The sequence below is a fragment of the Tetrao urogallus genome (assembly GCF_951394365.1).
Source record: "Tetrao urogallus genome assembly, chromosome: 1".
NCBI classification, from domain to species: domain Eukaryota; kingdom Metazoa; phylum Chordata; class Aves; order Galliformes; family Phasianidae; genus Tetrao; species Tetrao urogallus.
In genome coordinates, this window is record NC_136813.1 from 103,437,178 (window position 1) to 103,454,595 (window position 17,418).

Here is a 17,418-nt window from a genome sequence, read left to right on the forward strand (position 1 = left end):
TCTTCAGGATTGCTGTGTGAATAAGTAATCCTGTTCCAAAGATATAATCTGAGCACTTAAGAACTGCAATTTGAAATCTTTAATTTTTTGCCTCTTCAATTGATTTTCTGTGTGATGTGTTACTTAAGGAAGTGCAGAGGTTGTGAAAATATCTGAGTTGTTATATCTAATCAACTATATCAACTTTTCCAACTATATCTAGTTGGAAAAATGTTTGAAATTGTCTCTTCCCTCTGTTTATATTCAGTTACTGTCAGTATAGCCTATTGCATGACAGTAATAAAATGTTGAGTAGAGTAAGTGGAGTAAGGTGGTAGTGTTGTTTTACTCTGTGTAGCTAATGATAGGCTGTGAGAGATTGTCCATGTGTGTTAAATTTCTGTTTCGGTTATTATGTGAGAAAGGATGTACAGAGCAAGTCTAGAAGGGCATAGAAAATCGTCTACAGATAATAAATGCTGTAATACTTTAATGCTCTTTATTGCTACATTGTGTAATAAGGCCAGGGAACTGAGGGATGGAGGAGGGCACAAAATGAGCCATTTTATTCTCATCTGGTGCACCAGGGTGCAGCACTCTATTGAAACAAACATGGTGACCATCCACCACAATGGTTGGGCTGAGGCAGAAACTCTGATGGGGGGGCTGCAACATTTCTGGGCTAACATGTGCACCCAGACAGACTACCCAGTGAGTGTCAGAGCTGCCTAGATCTACAGCTGAAGGAAACTCCAGCATCTGGAAGTCCACTAAGGGCCTGAGGGACGTGAAGTGGAGGGGAGGCAGGAGGAAGAGAGGGAGGTATCATGGGCGCAATTGTACCCAGATTGATGAATGTTTTGGGTAGGTGACTAGGTTGTGAGAGAAAATCACCAGTCTGAGAAGTATCCAGCAATCAGTGGTATCATGCAATGACATGGGCAAACTGACAGTCCTGTCCTAAGTCCCTACAAGAGGAAGAAGCTAAGCAAGCTCCCAACCCTAAGAAGACAGACTGCAAAAATATGCAAGACGAGGGGGGCTGGATCCTCATCTCTAGTCAGAGAAGAAGGAGGAACCTCCCTGTTCCTTCTGAAATCCCCCTAACCTATGGGAAGCTCTGGAGATGGAAAGAAGAGGATGTGGTTAATGGTTCAGAACTAGAAAAGATCAACCACATTGAGATGGTCCAGTCAGGTTCTCAAGTCATAAGTAGTGCTGCTCAAAAAAGGCGAACAGTCTTAATATTTGGGGACTCCATACTGAGAGGCACAGTGGCACCCATTTGCTTTCCAAATAATCTCTCTGGAGAAATTTGCTGCCTGCTGGGGGCTGGCAGGCAGGAGCTGGAGGAGCAAAATCTCTCTCATTGTAATAGAGGAGCAAGTCAGAGGCTGCCTCATGAGGCTGAATGTATACTAATCTGTGGGACCAGATGGCTTTGCATCCCGTGGTCCTCAGTGAACTGGCTGATGTGATTGCCAAGCCACTTTCCATCATATTTGAGAAGTTGTGGCTGTCTGGCAAAGTCCTCAGTGACTGGAAAAATGGAAGCATCGCTCCCATTTACAAGAAAGGGAGACCCAAAGAACTACAGGCCGTTGGGCCTCACATTTGTGCCTGAAAGCTTATGGAGCGAATCCTCTTGGAAGAGATATTAAAAGCACTTGCAAGATGAGGAGGTGATCCGAAACTAGCCAGCACAGCTTCATCAAGGGTAGGTTGTGCCTGACACATTTGGTAGCCTTCTATGATGGAGTGATGGCTTGGTGGACAAAGGAAGAGAAACTGGTGTTTCTCTGCCTGGGCTTGTGCAAGGCCTTTGACATGATTCTGAACTATATCCTTGTGTCTAAATCGAAGAGAGATGGATTTGAAGAGTGAACTATTTGGTGGATAAAGAATTGCTTCAGTAGGGGATTAGGACTAGATGATCTCCAGAAGTCCCTTCCAATCACCATGATTCTGTGATTCATTGGATGATCACAACCAGAGGGTTGTGGTCAATGATTCTGTGTCTAGGTGGAGGCTGGTGATGGGTGGTGTTCCCCAGGGGTTTGTCTTGGTCCTGTCTTCAACACTGACATCAGCAGTATAGATGGTGGAATCAGCTTTGAGAGCAGGAAAAGGACTTGAGAATCTTGATGGAAAAAAAGCTGGACATGAGCCAGCAGTGTGCTCTTGCAGCCCAGGCCAACAGTATCACAGGCTGCAGCAAAAGAGGAGTGGCCAGCAGAGCAAGGGAGGTAATTGTATCTGCTCTGCCCTTGTAAGGCTCCACCTAACCCACCCTAACCCTACTGCATCCAGATCTGGGTCCTCCAGCAAGAAAGACATGGAGCTGTTGGAGCAGGTCCAGAGGAGGGCCACAAAGATGATCAGAGAGCTGTACCATTTCTTATGAAGAGTGCCTGAGGGAGTTGGGCTTGTTTAGCTTGGAGAAGAGAAGGCAGTGAGACCTCATTGTAGCCCTCCACTAATTGAAGGAAGCTTATAAGCAGGAAGGGGACCAACTTTTACAGTCTGATCATGATAGGACAATGGAGAATTTGTTTAAACTAGAAGGAGGGAGATTTAGATTAGTTGTTGGAAGGAAACTTTTTACTCAGAGGGCGGTGAGGCACTGGCATAGGCTGCTCAGAGGAGCTGTGGGTGCCCCTGCTCTGGAGGTGTGCAGGTTTGGGTTGGATGGAACCCTGGGCAACCTGGGCTGGTGGGTGGCAGCCCTGCTCACAGCGGAGGATTGAAGCTGGATGATCTTCCATTCCAAGCCGTTCAGTGACTTAATTCATAGTAACAACAGCTAAAGTCAAAGATGTATTGTTAGATGATACATTTTTAACTATTAGCTGAACTAGAGTACCCTGTGGACTTCTTGTTCTGAGTTACTCCTTTGAAATGAGTTTTTCATTTAATTGAATATCTGGGTTTTGAAGATTTGAAAATGTGGACAAGTCTAAATTAATAGACAGATTTATTGAAATAAAGTGAATGTGTTCTCCTCTGGTTAATTATTATTATTTTTCTTCCAGTATGAGGCTTTGAATACCCTTTAAATTTTTTTTGTAAACTCTTTGAAAGTGGAATGTTGTAAAATACTATGCATCGGTTACTACTGGCAGAGCAGCTTAATTTGCAAAATGTTTTATTTGATCAAGATAATGGAGTAGAAATTTTGAAGGCATTTTAATACTGCAAACAGCTTTGTAGATCTCATTTTCCCATAGGTAGTGGTTAAAATGCATTTAATGTACAGGCAGGAAAATGGACTGAAGTGTAGAATTTTCATCAGTGCACAGGAAGGTATATCGAGGATTTTTATTTCAGTTTTAATAGACTAATCAAAAGTATGTTAGTAAATAAAAAAAGAGTCATCACAAAGTGTTTAAAACCAGTTGTGAGGGCAAAATAAAGTATATGCTTCTTTACTGTATTGTAAGTGGAAGGCATTTGTTGAGACTGAATTCAACTCCTAAACTATTTTTCTGCCCAGTGGTTGTGTTCTTAAACTTTTATTTGACTGGCTTCAAAATATCCTTTTTTACAAACTTCAGTTCTTTTGAAGTGTGTTTATTGTACACGTAGCATCATTTTTCTTTAAGTGTATAAAGCTGACTTGGATTAGAATGCTGCTCTACCCACACTCTTCCATATCTTTTAAATCAGTCACTGGCATGCAGGCTGGCTGTATTATCATCCCAGACAAATGGTTTCATTCGAGAAACCTGATGTGATTATGTTTACCTAGCATTTTAAAAACAAAAGGTGTCAGTTGCATTTCATAACTTTCATTTTGCAAACTACTTTAGGTAAGTACAAAGGTCAGTGTGGAACCAATTAGTTCTTAGAAGAAATGTGGTGCAAAGGCAGCTTCTCTTTTCTGTTGGGATTAAACTATGCATCGCCGGCAGCCTGTACTTGAGTGATCTTTTATAGTACCTAAATGTATTTTTTTCTTTGAAATGTATTATTTGCTTTGAAATTATTAACCTGATGCAGGTTTCTTTTTCTCTTGTAGGTTTTAACAACCATTCGCTCAGGACACCGGGCTAATATTTTTAGTGCAAAATTCCTACCATGCACCAATGACAAACAGATTGTATCTTGTTCCGGTGATGGGGTCATCTTTTATACTAATGTTGAACAGGATGCGGAGACCAACAGACAATGCCAGTACACGTGCCACTATGGAACCACCTATGAGGTAACACACAAAAGCATACAATGATTTTAAGATAGAGTACATATTTTCATGTGTTGTTGTGCAAGATATTAACTAGATGATGAAAGTGAGAACTAAAGAATCTTCCTTCTGCAATTTCTGATTATTTTTCTTACAGAGTAGGCTTTAGAAGAAAAATAGATTGTTTGAAAAATTTCCCAAAAGTGAATGTAGTTAAGACTGCTCTCTTTGAAAATAAAATAGCTAAATAAACGTTCATGAAAACTATAATCTGCAGCAAAAATCGTTTAAACTGTGCTGTGAATTTCCTTCTGAATTGACAGAGGAGGAGTTGGTGGCTATGCTATACCTCTTGATTTTATCTGGGGGGGAGATGGGTGGAGCAATAAAAATATTTCCAGTGCTTCTTCACAATTTAAATCCTAAGAAATTCTTACTTAAGCATTTGTGAATAATTTTATCTGAAAAATGTACTTAAAGTTTTAGGTAATTTCTATGTTTTGTGTTGTGGTTAACTGATGATATGTAAATTTAGACCCAGCGTTTCAATCCTGTCGTGAAAGTCTGTCTTGTTTATATAAGTAGGCAAGCGGAGAAGGGAAGTGCTGCTTAGTTTAGGAAGATGATCTGAACTGGCATATTTACTTTAGACTACAAAGTCTGTTACTTGTAAAGCTTAATTGTTTTAAAATGGGACAATTTATACTATTTTCTTCTTAGGTTAAAAGTATGACATACGAAAGAAAAAAACCTCAAATCCATCGCTTTTGTAATTATTTGGCTGAGATTTTGTAACAAATTTTCTTTGCATTTAAAATGAATGAACTATTTAAAAATCTTAACATTTTAAAATCTGATTCACATCTGTTAAGACTGACTGAATTTGAGGTGTGTGGAAAGATTGTGTGAGAATTCATTTTCAATCACATAGTAGAAGTATCCTTACAGTTATGATATATTCAGTTAAAGTGTTTGACAAAAACATTTTGTCTGCTGGTAGCCTTGTAGGTCAGACGGTCGAGCAAACCTGGCATTATTGACTCTGTAGACATTTGTGGGATTGTGGTTTGTTTATCTGTTGGATTTTGTCATATGGTTGTTTTTCCTGCATTTAACTCAAGGCTGTAGTCTAATTTTCAGTTTTGGAAAATGTTCTTCAGGCTCCCAGACCTGCATTTCCTCTTTTAGTTTTGAGTTTGCTTTTGCTGAGAAACTACTGTTCCCTTTGAAAAGCAGCAGTCCTGTGGCCTTCAGCCAGAAGCTTAAACTGCCTCAGTTGCCACCGGAGCTTACTATATATAGTAGTCTGTGTGTTAGTGTGAGGATTCTACAACTTGATTGGATGTTCTCTGTACCTCAGATAAACCCTGCCTTTTGGTAAAGAACATCTGGAGGCAGTGATGCTGTTTCTTAGAGCTGCAATGTCCTTGGTTGAGGATGGAGTCTGTCAAGGTCAGCATTCTGACCTCTTGGCGAAGTAAGGACCTGCTTGATGGCTGGCCGTGGATGTAAGGAGCAGCCAGTCTGTGGCTCGGATGGTTTCTGTTTCCTGGGTAGCTAGCTGTGAGGTTTTTTTTTTTTTTTAATACAAAAAAGTTTGGAGTATGAGAATAGGGGAATGATTATGGACTCTGGGCTGAGGAGACCTGTCTGTCATTAGAGCAGTGAGTCTGTATGCCTGAAGTTTAGGTAGGGTCTTGGGGTCAGCTGCTATGAGTGCAGTAAATGAAAGTTTTGATGACAGTACAATTACTAGAAGTCACAGTTTTGACTTGCTTGAACTTGGGTAGGCCAACAATTTGGTTGATTACACTGAAATGACTGTCAACAGGTGTTGCTGTTAAAAAATGGTCAAACTGATAAAGTTCAGTGAAAGCAGTTGCCAGTTGACCTTGTGGGTCAGAAGGGTCAACAGAGGCTACAACATAGCACTTATAATTTTTACTGTGAGATGCTGATCAATTCTTGGAAGATGTTGTTTGTCAGCAGTAGCAATGGTGTGTGTTTTTCCAACTATTAGACCTGATGGCAAAGGCAAATATTAATAAGAAAAAAAAAAATTAAACTCCACAAAACAGACAAAAAAGAAAGATTTAAAAACAGTTTAGAAGAAATAAGGACTGCCCAACAGGCCAGCAAATCAAAATGAAAGATTTACTATTTACCACATAGTCGTCTTATGTTTAAATAATGTCTGTTTGTATGGAATACAGCTCAGTTTCGTTAGTTGAAGAGAGTATGGCCATTTGACTGCTGTATTGCACACACAAAATGGTAGTATTGGAGATTAGTTTTATTCAGCAAATAATGTTTAAAAGAGGGCGTTACTGTTGTTTCGAATGATGACATCCAATACTATTTTTGTTATTTTAAAATATCATTAATGGAAGCTATTTCCCAGTCCCCATTACAACATCGGTTGTTTTAAAAATGTCTTTTCTTAGTGTGTTTTGCACTGAGGTTTTACGTATCAAAAAGTTGATAACTATCTTCAAAAAGTCTTCGATGCGTAGGTTTATAAAATATTTTTTTCAGGCTTTAAATTCTGTTACTTTCTTAAATCTGTTTGATATTTGAGCATTAAAAGCCTGTTTGGGCATAGCAGACCTTTTTTGTTTGGGCCTTGCTGTGTAGAAGTATAATGCAGTAAATACCAGTTCTTTTGAAGCAAATGACTCGGAGGTAGCCTCAGCTTCTGGTGTAATACAACTTAATCACTGAGAGTTTTCTGGAGTGGGAAAGTCATGTAAAATTTTGTGATATTACTACCCAGCTGTATATCACCACATCATTGTATTAAATATAGAACTTTGACTCATCAGATTCTCTAGATAACGAAAGCTAATGTAATTTGGCCTGGAGGTACTAATTATAAATTTGAATGCATTTTGGATTTATACTGCACTTAAAAGTTGAAAATTGTGACTGTTTCAGGCAGTACGAAAACAATGAAAAAGAATAATGTAGAAATTTGTGTAGATCATTATGAACTGCGAGATAATTGTCTACAATTTTTAAGTCTGGGGAGAACTTAAAAGAGTAAGAGTAAGAGAGTAAGCAGGAAAATGTGTTTATAAAATGCTATTGCAAGTTCATTTTTATTCAGCCAAATGCTTTATTACTGCTCATGTTAATTGCATCATAGGAGAAGAATGTACAGCTCTTCCATAGAATTGCAGAATGATTCATAGAATGGCTCTAGTTGGAAGGGATTTTAAAGATCAAGTTCCAACTTTTCTTTTCTTACCTTCACATTCTCAAAATAGTAAAATTATCACATCACTATGTTGTTTTTTTTTTTTTTTTTTTTTTTGAATACACGGGATTGACAGGACAAAATGCTTTTACATAATGTTTGAACTCAAATATGTTGTTTGAGCTTAAATCTATTGTCAACAACTCTTTATTATTGGGGTATGTACTTCTGTGTTTCTTTATTTTAATGTTTATGAATTTGCTATATGTTCATTAGCACCACACATAAAAATGGGCATATCCAAGTGTTGGTATGTACCTTGCTTTTACATTTGTACTGTGAAATGGTATAATCAGGAACAAACATAAAACATGGCTAGAAGTCTGAATTTGATTTGCTGTACTATATTCAGTGTAATACTTGAGACAGAGTAGATGTTTTCATTGCAAGTTTTCCACCACAACGCAGGTAAATGCTGAAAAGATGTAGTGGGCTTAAATAACTACACTAATAAAGTTATTAATTTGAGTAAATGTGTAGTGAAAAAATGCTCTTTTCAATGCAGTACACTAACATATGCAAGAATCATAGTCATGGCTCAGAATTTTGTTATTCCATTGGTATTTAAACCTTGACTTTGTTCTCCTTGTTTAATTTCTTATTTGTTGTCAGTGAAAACTGGCAGAGCATACATATTTTTTTAGGTAATATACTGAGTGTTACGTGAAAAATTGGTGAATCCTGCAGAGATTACCTTTGTAATCTCACTTCAGGTAGTGCGATTTACAGATATCTACTGTCACTAAGAGTTTGAAAAAAAAGCGTTGTATAAAAAGTGTTGAAGAATCAATCTTTTGCTTATGTTCAATTAGCGTATTACACAATTACTGATTTTGTAGCTCTGTAAATTTCTGTTAAGTTACTGGTAGCTGTATTGCAAATAAATAAAGACGCCACCAATTTCTAAAATATCCTCTGTTTTGTGTTTAGGGGATGGCATATAGAATCATGTCACTTCTTGTGTGTTCATCCACCTGTGGAATTCAGCTTTAACGTGATGTTTTTATTTTGTCTTAAGGAGGGCTTCCTGAATGAAACTACACATAAGATGCCATCTGAGTCTTTCCTAGTTTGAGAGATCAATATAATGGTGCATACAGTGCTCTCTTAGAAAGTAGAAAAATAAAGTGAGAGTAGGTTAGTAACAGCCTTTTACTCATAGTTTCTTCAGGGGACTGTTTAAAGTACAAATAAACAATGCAGTGGGAGTAAAAGCTATTAGCAGATTCATGTCATTCAGACTTGGAGGATTTTGGTTTTTATTGCCTTCTTACACTTCATAGAAAATAAACTGGGCTTCCATTGAGTTATTGTAGCAAATTGATACATGTTGCTTATTACAAAATAATAGGTCAGATCTTATAATTATTTCTACACGTGTTTTCTGTTTGTCCCATACCACACAATTTGTTTCAATTTCTGTAGCTCAGACTTTAGATGTTTCTTCATTTTCAGTAAATATTAATGCAGTTTTCTTCATTGTCTTGGTAGAAGGCTTAATGTGAGTCATTACTGGATCAGGCTTTACTGTTGCTCAAAATGTTGATGCTGCTTTTATTTTCAAATTGTTAATACTCTTTTTTTTTTTTCCTCCACTGGGCAGATTATGACAGTACCAAATGATCCCTATACTTTCCTCTCTTGTGGTGAAGATGGCACTGTACGATGGTTTGATACTCGAATCAAAACAAGTTGCACAAAGGAAGATTGTAAAGATGTAAGAGTGAAATCTTTTAATAAAGATGACCTAAATGTAGAGCTGTACATCATACAAACATAGGATTTGAATTCTGGTAAGGCTTTTAGAAATAATAGATTTCAGGGTCGTTGGTGGAGATGACAACATTTTTCCCAAGAAACATTAAAAAAAAAGTTCAAGCATTCCTTTTTTTTTTTTTTACTCCTGGTTTTTTTTTCTTTTTTTTCCCCCTTTTTCTAAATTGTAATATCACTTTAGGAGCTTCCGTGGTGTGATGATTCAGATGCTGTAGAAAAGGTTCTGCCTTGAAACTGAATCTGTTTGCTTGGTTTACATTAGTTACTGTGGAGTGCGCAGTTGAAGGCAAATATTATTGATGAAAATCAGCTGCACTTTTGTGTTTTTGGCCATCTTTTGTCCCACCATAAGAAAAGATTTCATAATGACTTTATACTAGATCAAATTAGTCAATGGTGCTACTCCCCAGAAGGTAAGATACTAGTTGTTTCCACTGTTTGGAATTCAGAAACATTATTGAATTGAAGAAAAAACTGACACCAGATTACAGCTCTTGATTAATTCTGTTGCACGTCTGAGTTTTAGGAATTTCATTGGTCCCTTGTCCTATTAAAATCTATCCAATTATCTGCCTGTAGATGAAATCCACTCTAATTATGTTTTGACGTATTTGGTACTTTTCCAACTAAATGCAGTTACCTATGTTTGCATAAGAAAATACAATGTGCAAGCTAGTTTATAAATCTGTATTTGCTATGCTTATCTTTTCTCAAATGTTTGTTGCTGTGTTTTGTCCCGTGTTAGTTTGCTTTGTTTTGTTTGTTTTTCTCTTTCATTTAATCTCACGATGTATCTATTTCAGTGATAGCTTTCCTTCTCTGCAGTGGGTTTTCTGTTTGGCATATTTTCAGCCTGTCTTCACAGGGCCAGACCTGACTTTCTGAATTACTCCTTGATGAATGGGCCTGCATCCTAAAGTAAAAAATAAAATTATACTTCAGATGCTCAGAGCTCTTGTTTGAATGGGGGGTTTGTTTTCTTTTGTTCCAGGATATTTTAATAAACTGTCGTCGTGCTGCCACTTCTGTAGCTATCTGTCCACCAATCCCGTACTATCTTGCTGTGGGTTGTTCTGATAGCTCAGTAAGAATATATGATCGACGAATGCTTGGTACAAGAGCAACAGGTGAGAACCATGCTTTATAGTAAGCTTCTCTATGAGCAATTTTAATTTCAGGTTCTTTTTTTTTTTTTTTTTTTTTTTTCCCCAAAAATAAATGGTGAATGGCTGAAATGTAATATTGAATGAAGTGGAGCTTTCTTCTCTGAGAACTATGCTTTTCAGTAATGGAGTCATTTCACTTTAATATTTGCTAATTATAGAAATCTTCAAATAAGGAAGCTTCTTACTGGAAGGGATCTTATATAGTCTATAATGTCATACAATCTCTTTATCTTTGCAGAAGTCGTTGCTATATCTAACATAATTTTTCTGAAAAGTTACAAATTGTACAGTTAGGAGTTGGCAGTCTTTAGATGCTAACTAAGGATTTTATTAAAAAAAAATGAAGTGATAAGTTACAGTGAGTATGTAGTACTAACGTATCTCTTACTTGTAGTGCATGATGACTGTACATTTAAGCTTATGTAGAAATTAGTATACATACCTGTGTATACACATTCATAAAGGTAATCAGTGTCATAGTATCATTTTTGCAGCATTTCCTGTTGATTGTTGTAATGGAGGAGAAAAAAACAGAAAAGATCACTTAATGAACATTAATAATCTTTTCATCAGGCTAATGTTTTCATAAGATTTCTCCCTCGTATTATATCTCAATGTTCTTGAGAACTGCCTGAGGAACAGATTCTGGGGAGGCTGATTGAAATGTAGAATGTAAATGTTAGGTTCTGCTTTTCCCCTGAAGTTTTGTTTAAAAACAAAAAGATACCCAACAAAAACAATACAAAAACACCACTGCTTTTTCGTTTTTACACCTACCCCTATTACAGTACAACAGGAAGATGAATTCAGGTATGCAAGCCTATTTGAAGACTGTAGATTTTCTGGACTTATTGATATAGCATTTTGCTATTGTATTTTTTTAAATTTGTTTTAAGAGTGAGGAATTTCATGATAGCTGCTAGTGAGCAAACTAGTTTTTTTCATTCTAAACTTTCAGCTTTATTCCTTATACAGTGAGATGGCAAACTCTGAATTTGCACATGCTTTTCCATGTGCTAATCCAAAGCAGATGTGCCTTGCAGTTATGTGGCATATGATAGGTTTTTGGAACAATCTATTTTTCTCTGTTAAGCTGTCTTATAGGTAATTTTCCTCTGCTCACAAGTTTGTAATACTGGAATTGAAGATTGTTTTAGCACGTAGAATGGAGGTTGGTTATCATGTAAACCCAATGTATTGTGTAGTTCTGCAGTCTCAAAGTGACAGTATCATGTCTCAAAGAAGGAAAAACTGGTATTTTTTTTAGATCATTTAGAAAGTAAAGAGAAGATGTCCTTAAATTTTCCAAGTTCTATAGGATGACTTCCTTGCAAATTTGTGTGGTGGTACATAATTGCATTATTATTGTTATATATATATATATATAGTTATAATGTATATAATTGCATTATTATTATTATTATCTTCAGTTCCTAAATTTCCATCTATACTAAACATTACAGATGGTATCCACATACCATCATGTGATTGATACGTGACATATGTTTGTCTGCATGCTTTCATCTTTTTCTATAATGTTCAAATCAGTTTGGGGTTTTTTTGCACACCAGAAGATCTGATTTGTCACTACTCAGAACCAATTTAATACAAAAACTGCAGGTTGCTTAGCTATTCTCTGATCATATTTGGATGTTAACTAAGGAGGATATTGAAACTGCTTGTAGAAAATTTACAATGGTGAATGTATTCTTTCTCATTCTCACACAGGGAATTATGCTGGTAGGGGCACTATTGGGATGGTGGCACGTTTTGTTCCTCCTCATCTCAATAACAAATCTTGCCGAGTAACATCTCTATGTTATAGTGAAGATGGTCAAGAGATCCTTGTTAGCTACTCTTCAGACTACATATACTTGTTTGATCCCAAGGATGATACAGCACGAGAACTTAAAGTTCCTTCCTCTGAGGAGAGACGAGAAGAGGCAAGTGATTAAGATGACCTGTTTTCATGTCTTCTCTTCCCCATCCCCAGGTCAATCCTACCAGTTGTATGTGCCTTGAAATGAATCTTGAGCCATCATTTGATTCTCAAACACTGCTTTTAAAATAGTTTTAGAGTATCTACAGTACTGGTGTTGGGGGTATGGGATTTTGTGGTTTTAGTTTTTTTGGGTCTTCTGTATTTTGGTAAGGAAACTTTGAGGAATAAGCAGGTCTTGGTTTTGCCGGAGAAAGGCAAATATTCTGCTTCCCTTATATGGGAAGTTCAGCATAGGCTGATATTAATGGAACTTGATACCCTGACCATTCATAAAATAAGCTGTTTCTAGAAGGACACACGTAAAATCACCATCTTTCTGTTTTTCCCAGTTTGACATTAGAAATAAGCCAGTGCCACAGAGATTCATACTTAGCTATAATTTTTCTGTAACTAAATCCAGACGTACAAGATAGGAGATATGTTCAGAGAAATTCATCTTGTGGATTCCGATTATCTGGCAATGCTTTTTTGTACCTAAAACTTTGGAGTGTTTTGCTTTCATAAAAAAAAATTCTTGCCTCTTCTCAGGGCTGATGAGAATTTGGAGTACCTGTGTTGAAATGAGAATCACAGATCATTTCTTACCTTTATTTTGATGATAATTTAGCATTTTCACCATGATCACTGTGTACCTGTGGGTACCAGTAATGTAGGAAATTGGAGAAATTTTGATGGAAACTTTGCTGTTCCTAGCTCATAGAGAAATTTAAGCTCTGACAAATACTGGAAGAGGAGTTATATTATAGGGCTTTTGACACAGAGCTCTTTAACTTAATACTCGTGGACAAGGATCTTGATCTTAGTTATTGTTGTACCCATATCATTCAGTCGTATTAAACAGCAGAATTTTATAGAACTATATAAAATTCAAGATACATTCTGAGATTTGAAAAATTTAGCCAAAATGCTTTTTGAAATATCAATGAAATTACAAAGTGCAATTGTTTGAACAGATTTTTATGAAACCAGTTAAAGTATTTTTACAATAGGATGTAGAGTTGAGGACTAAAGCAGAGAGTAACTAATAGTTGAAAGCAGAATGTACCATTTGCCACATGTATGAAATGGAAAAGAAGCTTTTTCCTTCTGTTTTCTGTAGTAGACTGAAGTTGAAGATAGATGTTGCTCCTAGATTGAGATATGACTGTCAAATTGTGTGACAAAATTTGCATACTCTGTAGACAGAGGCACAAATTTAGCCTTTTATTTCTCTCATCTGTCTTACGAAGCTGACTGTGTACTACGTGTTGACTTTTGAGAATGGTATTCTTAATATATTTTATCACTCTGATTTTCATTCTTGACTTTTTTCCCTCTTTTAACGATGAGAAGGCATTTATGTGACATCAGGATATAAAACTAGCAATGTTGGCAAGTAATTGAGGTGTATTCTCTGTTATTTTCCTCACCACCAAAAGCAAATTCCTTGACGTCAAGTATAAACACTTGGATAGAAGCTATCATTTAAGGGCAGAAATAAGGGGATACAGAGCATGTAGACCAGAGAGATGATCCACCACAACAACAGAGCAAAACTAATGGACTCTGCAGCATAACCAAAGCACAATTGTTTATTATCTGTTCATTTACAGTGATGCTGACCCTCCTAGTCTAACTTTTCTGATCAATTTAAAACAAATCTCTTTAACTACCATTAATTATATTTCTCTCACCCTCCTCCTGCACCCAACCCCAACCATCCACTCCATTTCTCTGGCTTTACATTCCCTCTTTCATAAAATCCTTGGGGTCCAGAAGTCTTTATCTTAAGCCTGAGACAGGGCTCTTAAGGGAATTTGCAATGAGTTCTCAGCCCCCTGATGTCTTCACTGACCGGAGAACTATTGGTCTGCCAATATGGCATGCCATTTGCTTCCATATGCTTGTTCTTAGTCCTTCTATTTACCCTTGTATTTAAGGCCCAACCTTTGCAGGGCAGTGAAGTACCACTGGTGAGCTGCTGAGGTGTTGTCCTCCTGTGTCCGTACCTACAACATCTCTGCCCTCACACCATGCCCATGCTTCTGAATTCTCCATCTAAGCCCATTCCCTCTGGATGATTGGTTTCTTTTTTGCAAATATTGTTTTGGATAGAGAGTTGTAGGATTGAGGAAGAACGTCCAGCTGAGTTAAACTGTTACCTGATTGAGACAGAGGAATGCTAGGAGAAACTCAGAAAAATGATGCCACAAATAAATGGTTTCTCATCTTTCTTTTTCCTGTGTAATTGCAATCTAATGTAAGGTGGAGAATTGATTGCCTGCTTTTCTACAGAGAGGGAAGATTGTGACTACTTATTAATAGCAGATCCTAAATATTCTTCTGTATGCTCAGAACATGTTCTGCAATTTCATTTTGTTAGATAATTTAATTTAAATGGTATTTTTCTTTCAGTCTTGCATTAAGTTCTGCAGAGCAGAAAATGTGAAGCTTTCTTCCCAGATCTGCTGGCTCCTGAACGTTAATGCTTTAATTTACTTTCAGAGGTTTTGCATTTAATCTCAAATTGACAGCACAACTGGTCACTACTGTTGTTACTTCTTGTTGTTTGGTTTTGTTTTTATAAACCATAAATAGCCAACCAACATGCTTAATTCCCAAGTCTGAACTGCCTTTTTGAATGTACAAATCTCTCTGGCTGTTTCTTTTCATGCTTGCAGAAGTAGCACTAACTGCATAGTACTCTTCTTGTACTGTTTGTCCATTATTTTTTTTTTTAAATTAAAAAGATTAAAAGTTACAGGATAGCTTGAAGTTTGTTCATAACATGTCTTTGACAGTGACTGAATGATTTTTTTTCTTCCCCTTGCTTGAATACAAATCTACATTGCATCAGGATGAGACTGCGTGTTATTGTTAGCTGAAGGGCTGAATATTTCTGTGGAATTCAGGCTGAGTTTATTGTTCAGTATGGAATGCCTCGATTAATACAGAAAGTTAATATCAAGTAAAATAGAAGCTGTAATAGTTCTAAGAGCCATTGATTTAAGCTGATAAAATTCTGTACAGCTAAAACTATTGCTGCCTTTTGATACAGTGTTGTGCTTATTCATAGTTGGGCTGAGCATATGGCTGATACAAATTTATTTTGTGTGACAGGGTTTTTTGTATCTTAAGAAAATGGGAATACAGCGTTTATTTTTAAACTTGAAATTTGGTACAGCTCAATATAAACGACTACATAATAGCTTTCTTCTTCTTTTTCTTTTTTTGCTAGTTACGGCAACCTCCTGTTAAACGTTTGCGGCTAAGAGGGGATTGGTCAGACACTGGCCCAAGAGCAAGGCCTGAGAGTGAACGGGAGAGAGATGGTAATCTGTTTGCTCTTGTGGGTATTGTATGGTAGGGATTGTCAGGATGGGAAAGGATTGTTGGTTTCTTTTGTTTTTCTCAGTTTTTCTTGAGCGTTCCTGAAATGTGGAAATGCTCCAAATAATGTTTTTTGGTGTGTTTTAAGGAACAGTCAGGTCTTAAGTGTGTTTATTTTTAAATGAACAGGTAATGCTGTTCTGTACTGGTTTCAAAAACTGTCTACGTTGTGAATACTCTCACCAGAAAAGTTTCTTCAGTCAGGCTGATGTTAATTGAGGGCAGCATTCTGCTCACTGAGTGCTTTCATAATTCTACAGGCTTGTTTGTATATCTCCTCATATTAGGTGTTTCCAGTCAACGTTAGTTACTGCTTTGCTTTTGCTTAGAGATCTTTTCTGAGTTTTTTTTTTTTTTTTCATCAGTTAATGTTCTGCACCGTTCTTGTTGTCATTTCCCTGTTGTATCAAGTAAATCTTCCAGGGAGAAAGTAAAACTTGAAAAAAAGGACTCCTCCAGTATAGATATTGTTAGATTTTTCTTTTGTCACAGCAAACCTTCTGTATCTTTACTGTGTGTTATTTGATAGAGTAGTGACTGATGTGCTCAAGAGACTAGTTGAATTGAATTGGTCAGGTGTCTAGTCACCTGTGACTTATTTTTCTGTTAACTGTTTGTTATTCCCCTCTTCACCTCACTATCCACCTCCTGCATGTTTTTATCAGCTGTTGCGTTCCATTCTGTGTTTTAAACATTTGAGGCCAGAACTGTTCTGCTAGAGGTGCAGAAAGGGAGCAGGGGAATCCCAGGGAAAGGTCAGAGACCCACAGTGTAGAGATGAGGATAGATGTGGACATTGGGGTGAGATTGAGGTGCATTGCTTTTTACATATAGGATGATTTTTTCCAATTCTCTGTTCCCAACACTATCTCTTAAACTCAACTGTGAAGCAAATAATACAAAGGTGAGGTCTAATGATGTTTTCAAGGTATATCTGAGCAGTGAAAATTATGTGCAACCCTCACAGCTCCAAATATCATTGCTCCAGATATTTGGTCAGTCTTTCAGCTTCCATAACATCTGTGCGGGTAGCAGAACTGATCTTTGAAAGAGGCATATTCTCAACATACATGCTTTTGCTGAATACATTCCAGAATCTTTCAATGTCAGCTTTTGTCTGCAGGCCATTGAAATATTTTTTGTGTATGCATCTTGATAAGTAATTGCATTTCTCAGTGATATCACTTCCTATGATCATTGATTACAGAACTTTTGCATATTGCCATAGAGGCTAAGGAGCAAACACGTAACGTGGAACGGTCCATCCAGTGAAATGGTTTTTTGTTAGGAGATGTCAGTATATTCAAGAAAATAAATAGATTGAAAACACTTAACAGAATGCAGTACACAAAGATTCAAGCGTTCCATTTCAGCTGTTGACAAATGGAATCTTCTCCCTCGAAACAAATTTTGTTTCCTATGTAATAAAACAAGAAGTTAAATGAGAAGAAAATTTGGATTATGTTAAAGAGAACATGTGCAAAGATTTTGTTGCTTTAGTGTCTTTGCAATCCTGAAACTTGATCCAAAATGTAAAAATAAAAACCTTAAAAGAACTCTACTGTTTTACTTAACTGTCCTCATGAGGTAGATCTAAATCATAAGGAACCTTCTGGGAATGTTAAAAACATGTCTTTTTTTTTTTTTTTTTTTTTTTTGTTATATCATTGCTTATTTTATTAGCTGG

General features: G+C 36.7%; 1 protein-coding gene across 3 annotated transcripts in view; it reads left to right on the forward strand.

The window, feature by feature from the left end:
* DCAF6 (DDB1 and CUL4 associated factor 6) overlaps window positions 1-17,418 on the forward strand; it is a gene marked incomplete at both ends in the record, with an annotated part of 81,090 nt that overhangs the window by 22,818 nt on the left and 40,854 nt on the right. For all 3 annotated transcript variants that reach the window (XM_079547064.1, XM_079547065.1, XM_079547066.1), the window contains 5 exons: window positions 3,998-4,183; window positions 9,022-9,135; window positions 10,186-10,321; window positions 12,089-12,303; window positions 15,580-15,673. In XM_079547064.1, coding sequence (XP_079403190.1) covers window positions 3,998-4,183; window positions 9,022-9,135; window positions 10,186-10,321; window positions 12,089-12,303; window positions 15,580-15,673 — 745 coding nt within the window. The remainder of the gene's footprint in view (window positions 1-3,997; window positions 4,184-9,021; window positions 9,136-10,185; window positions 10,322-12,088; window positions 12,304-15,579; window positions 15,674-17,418) is intronic.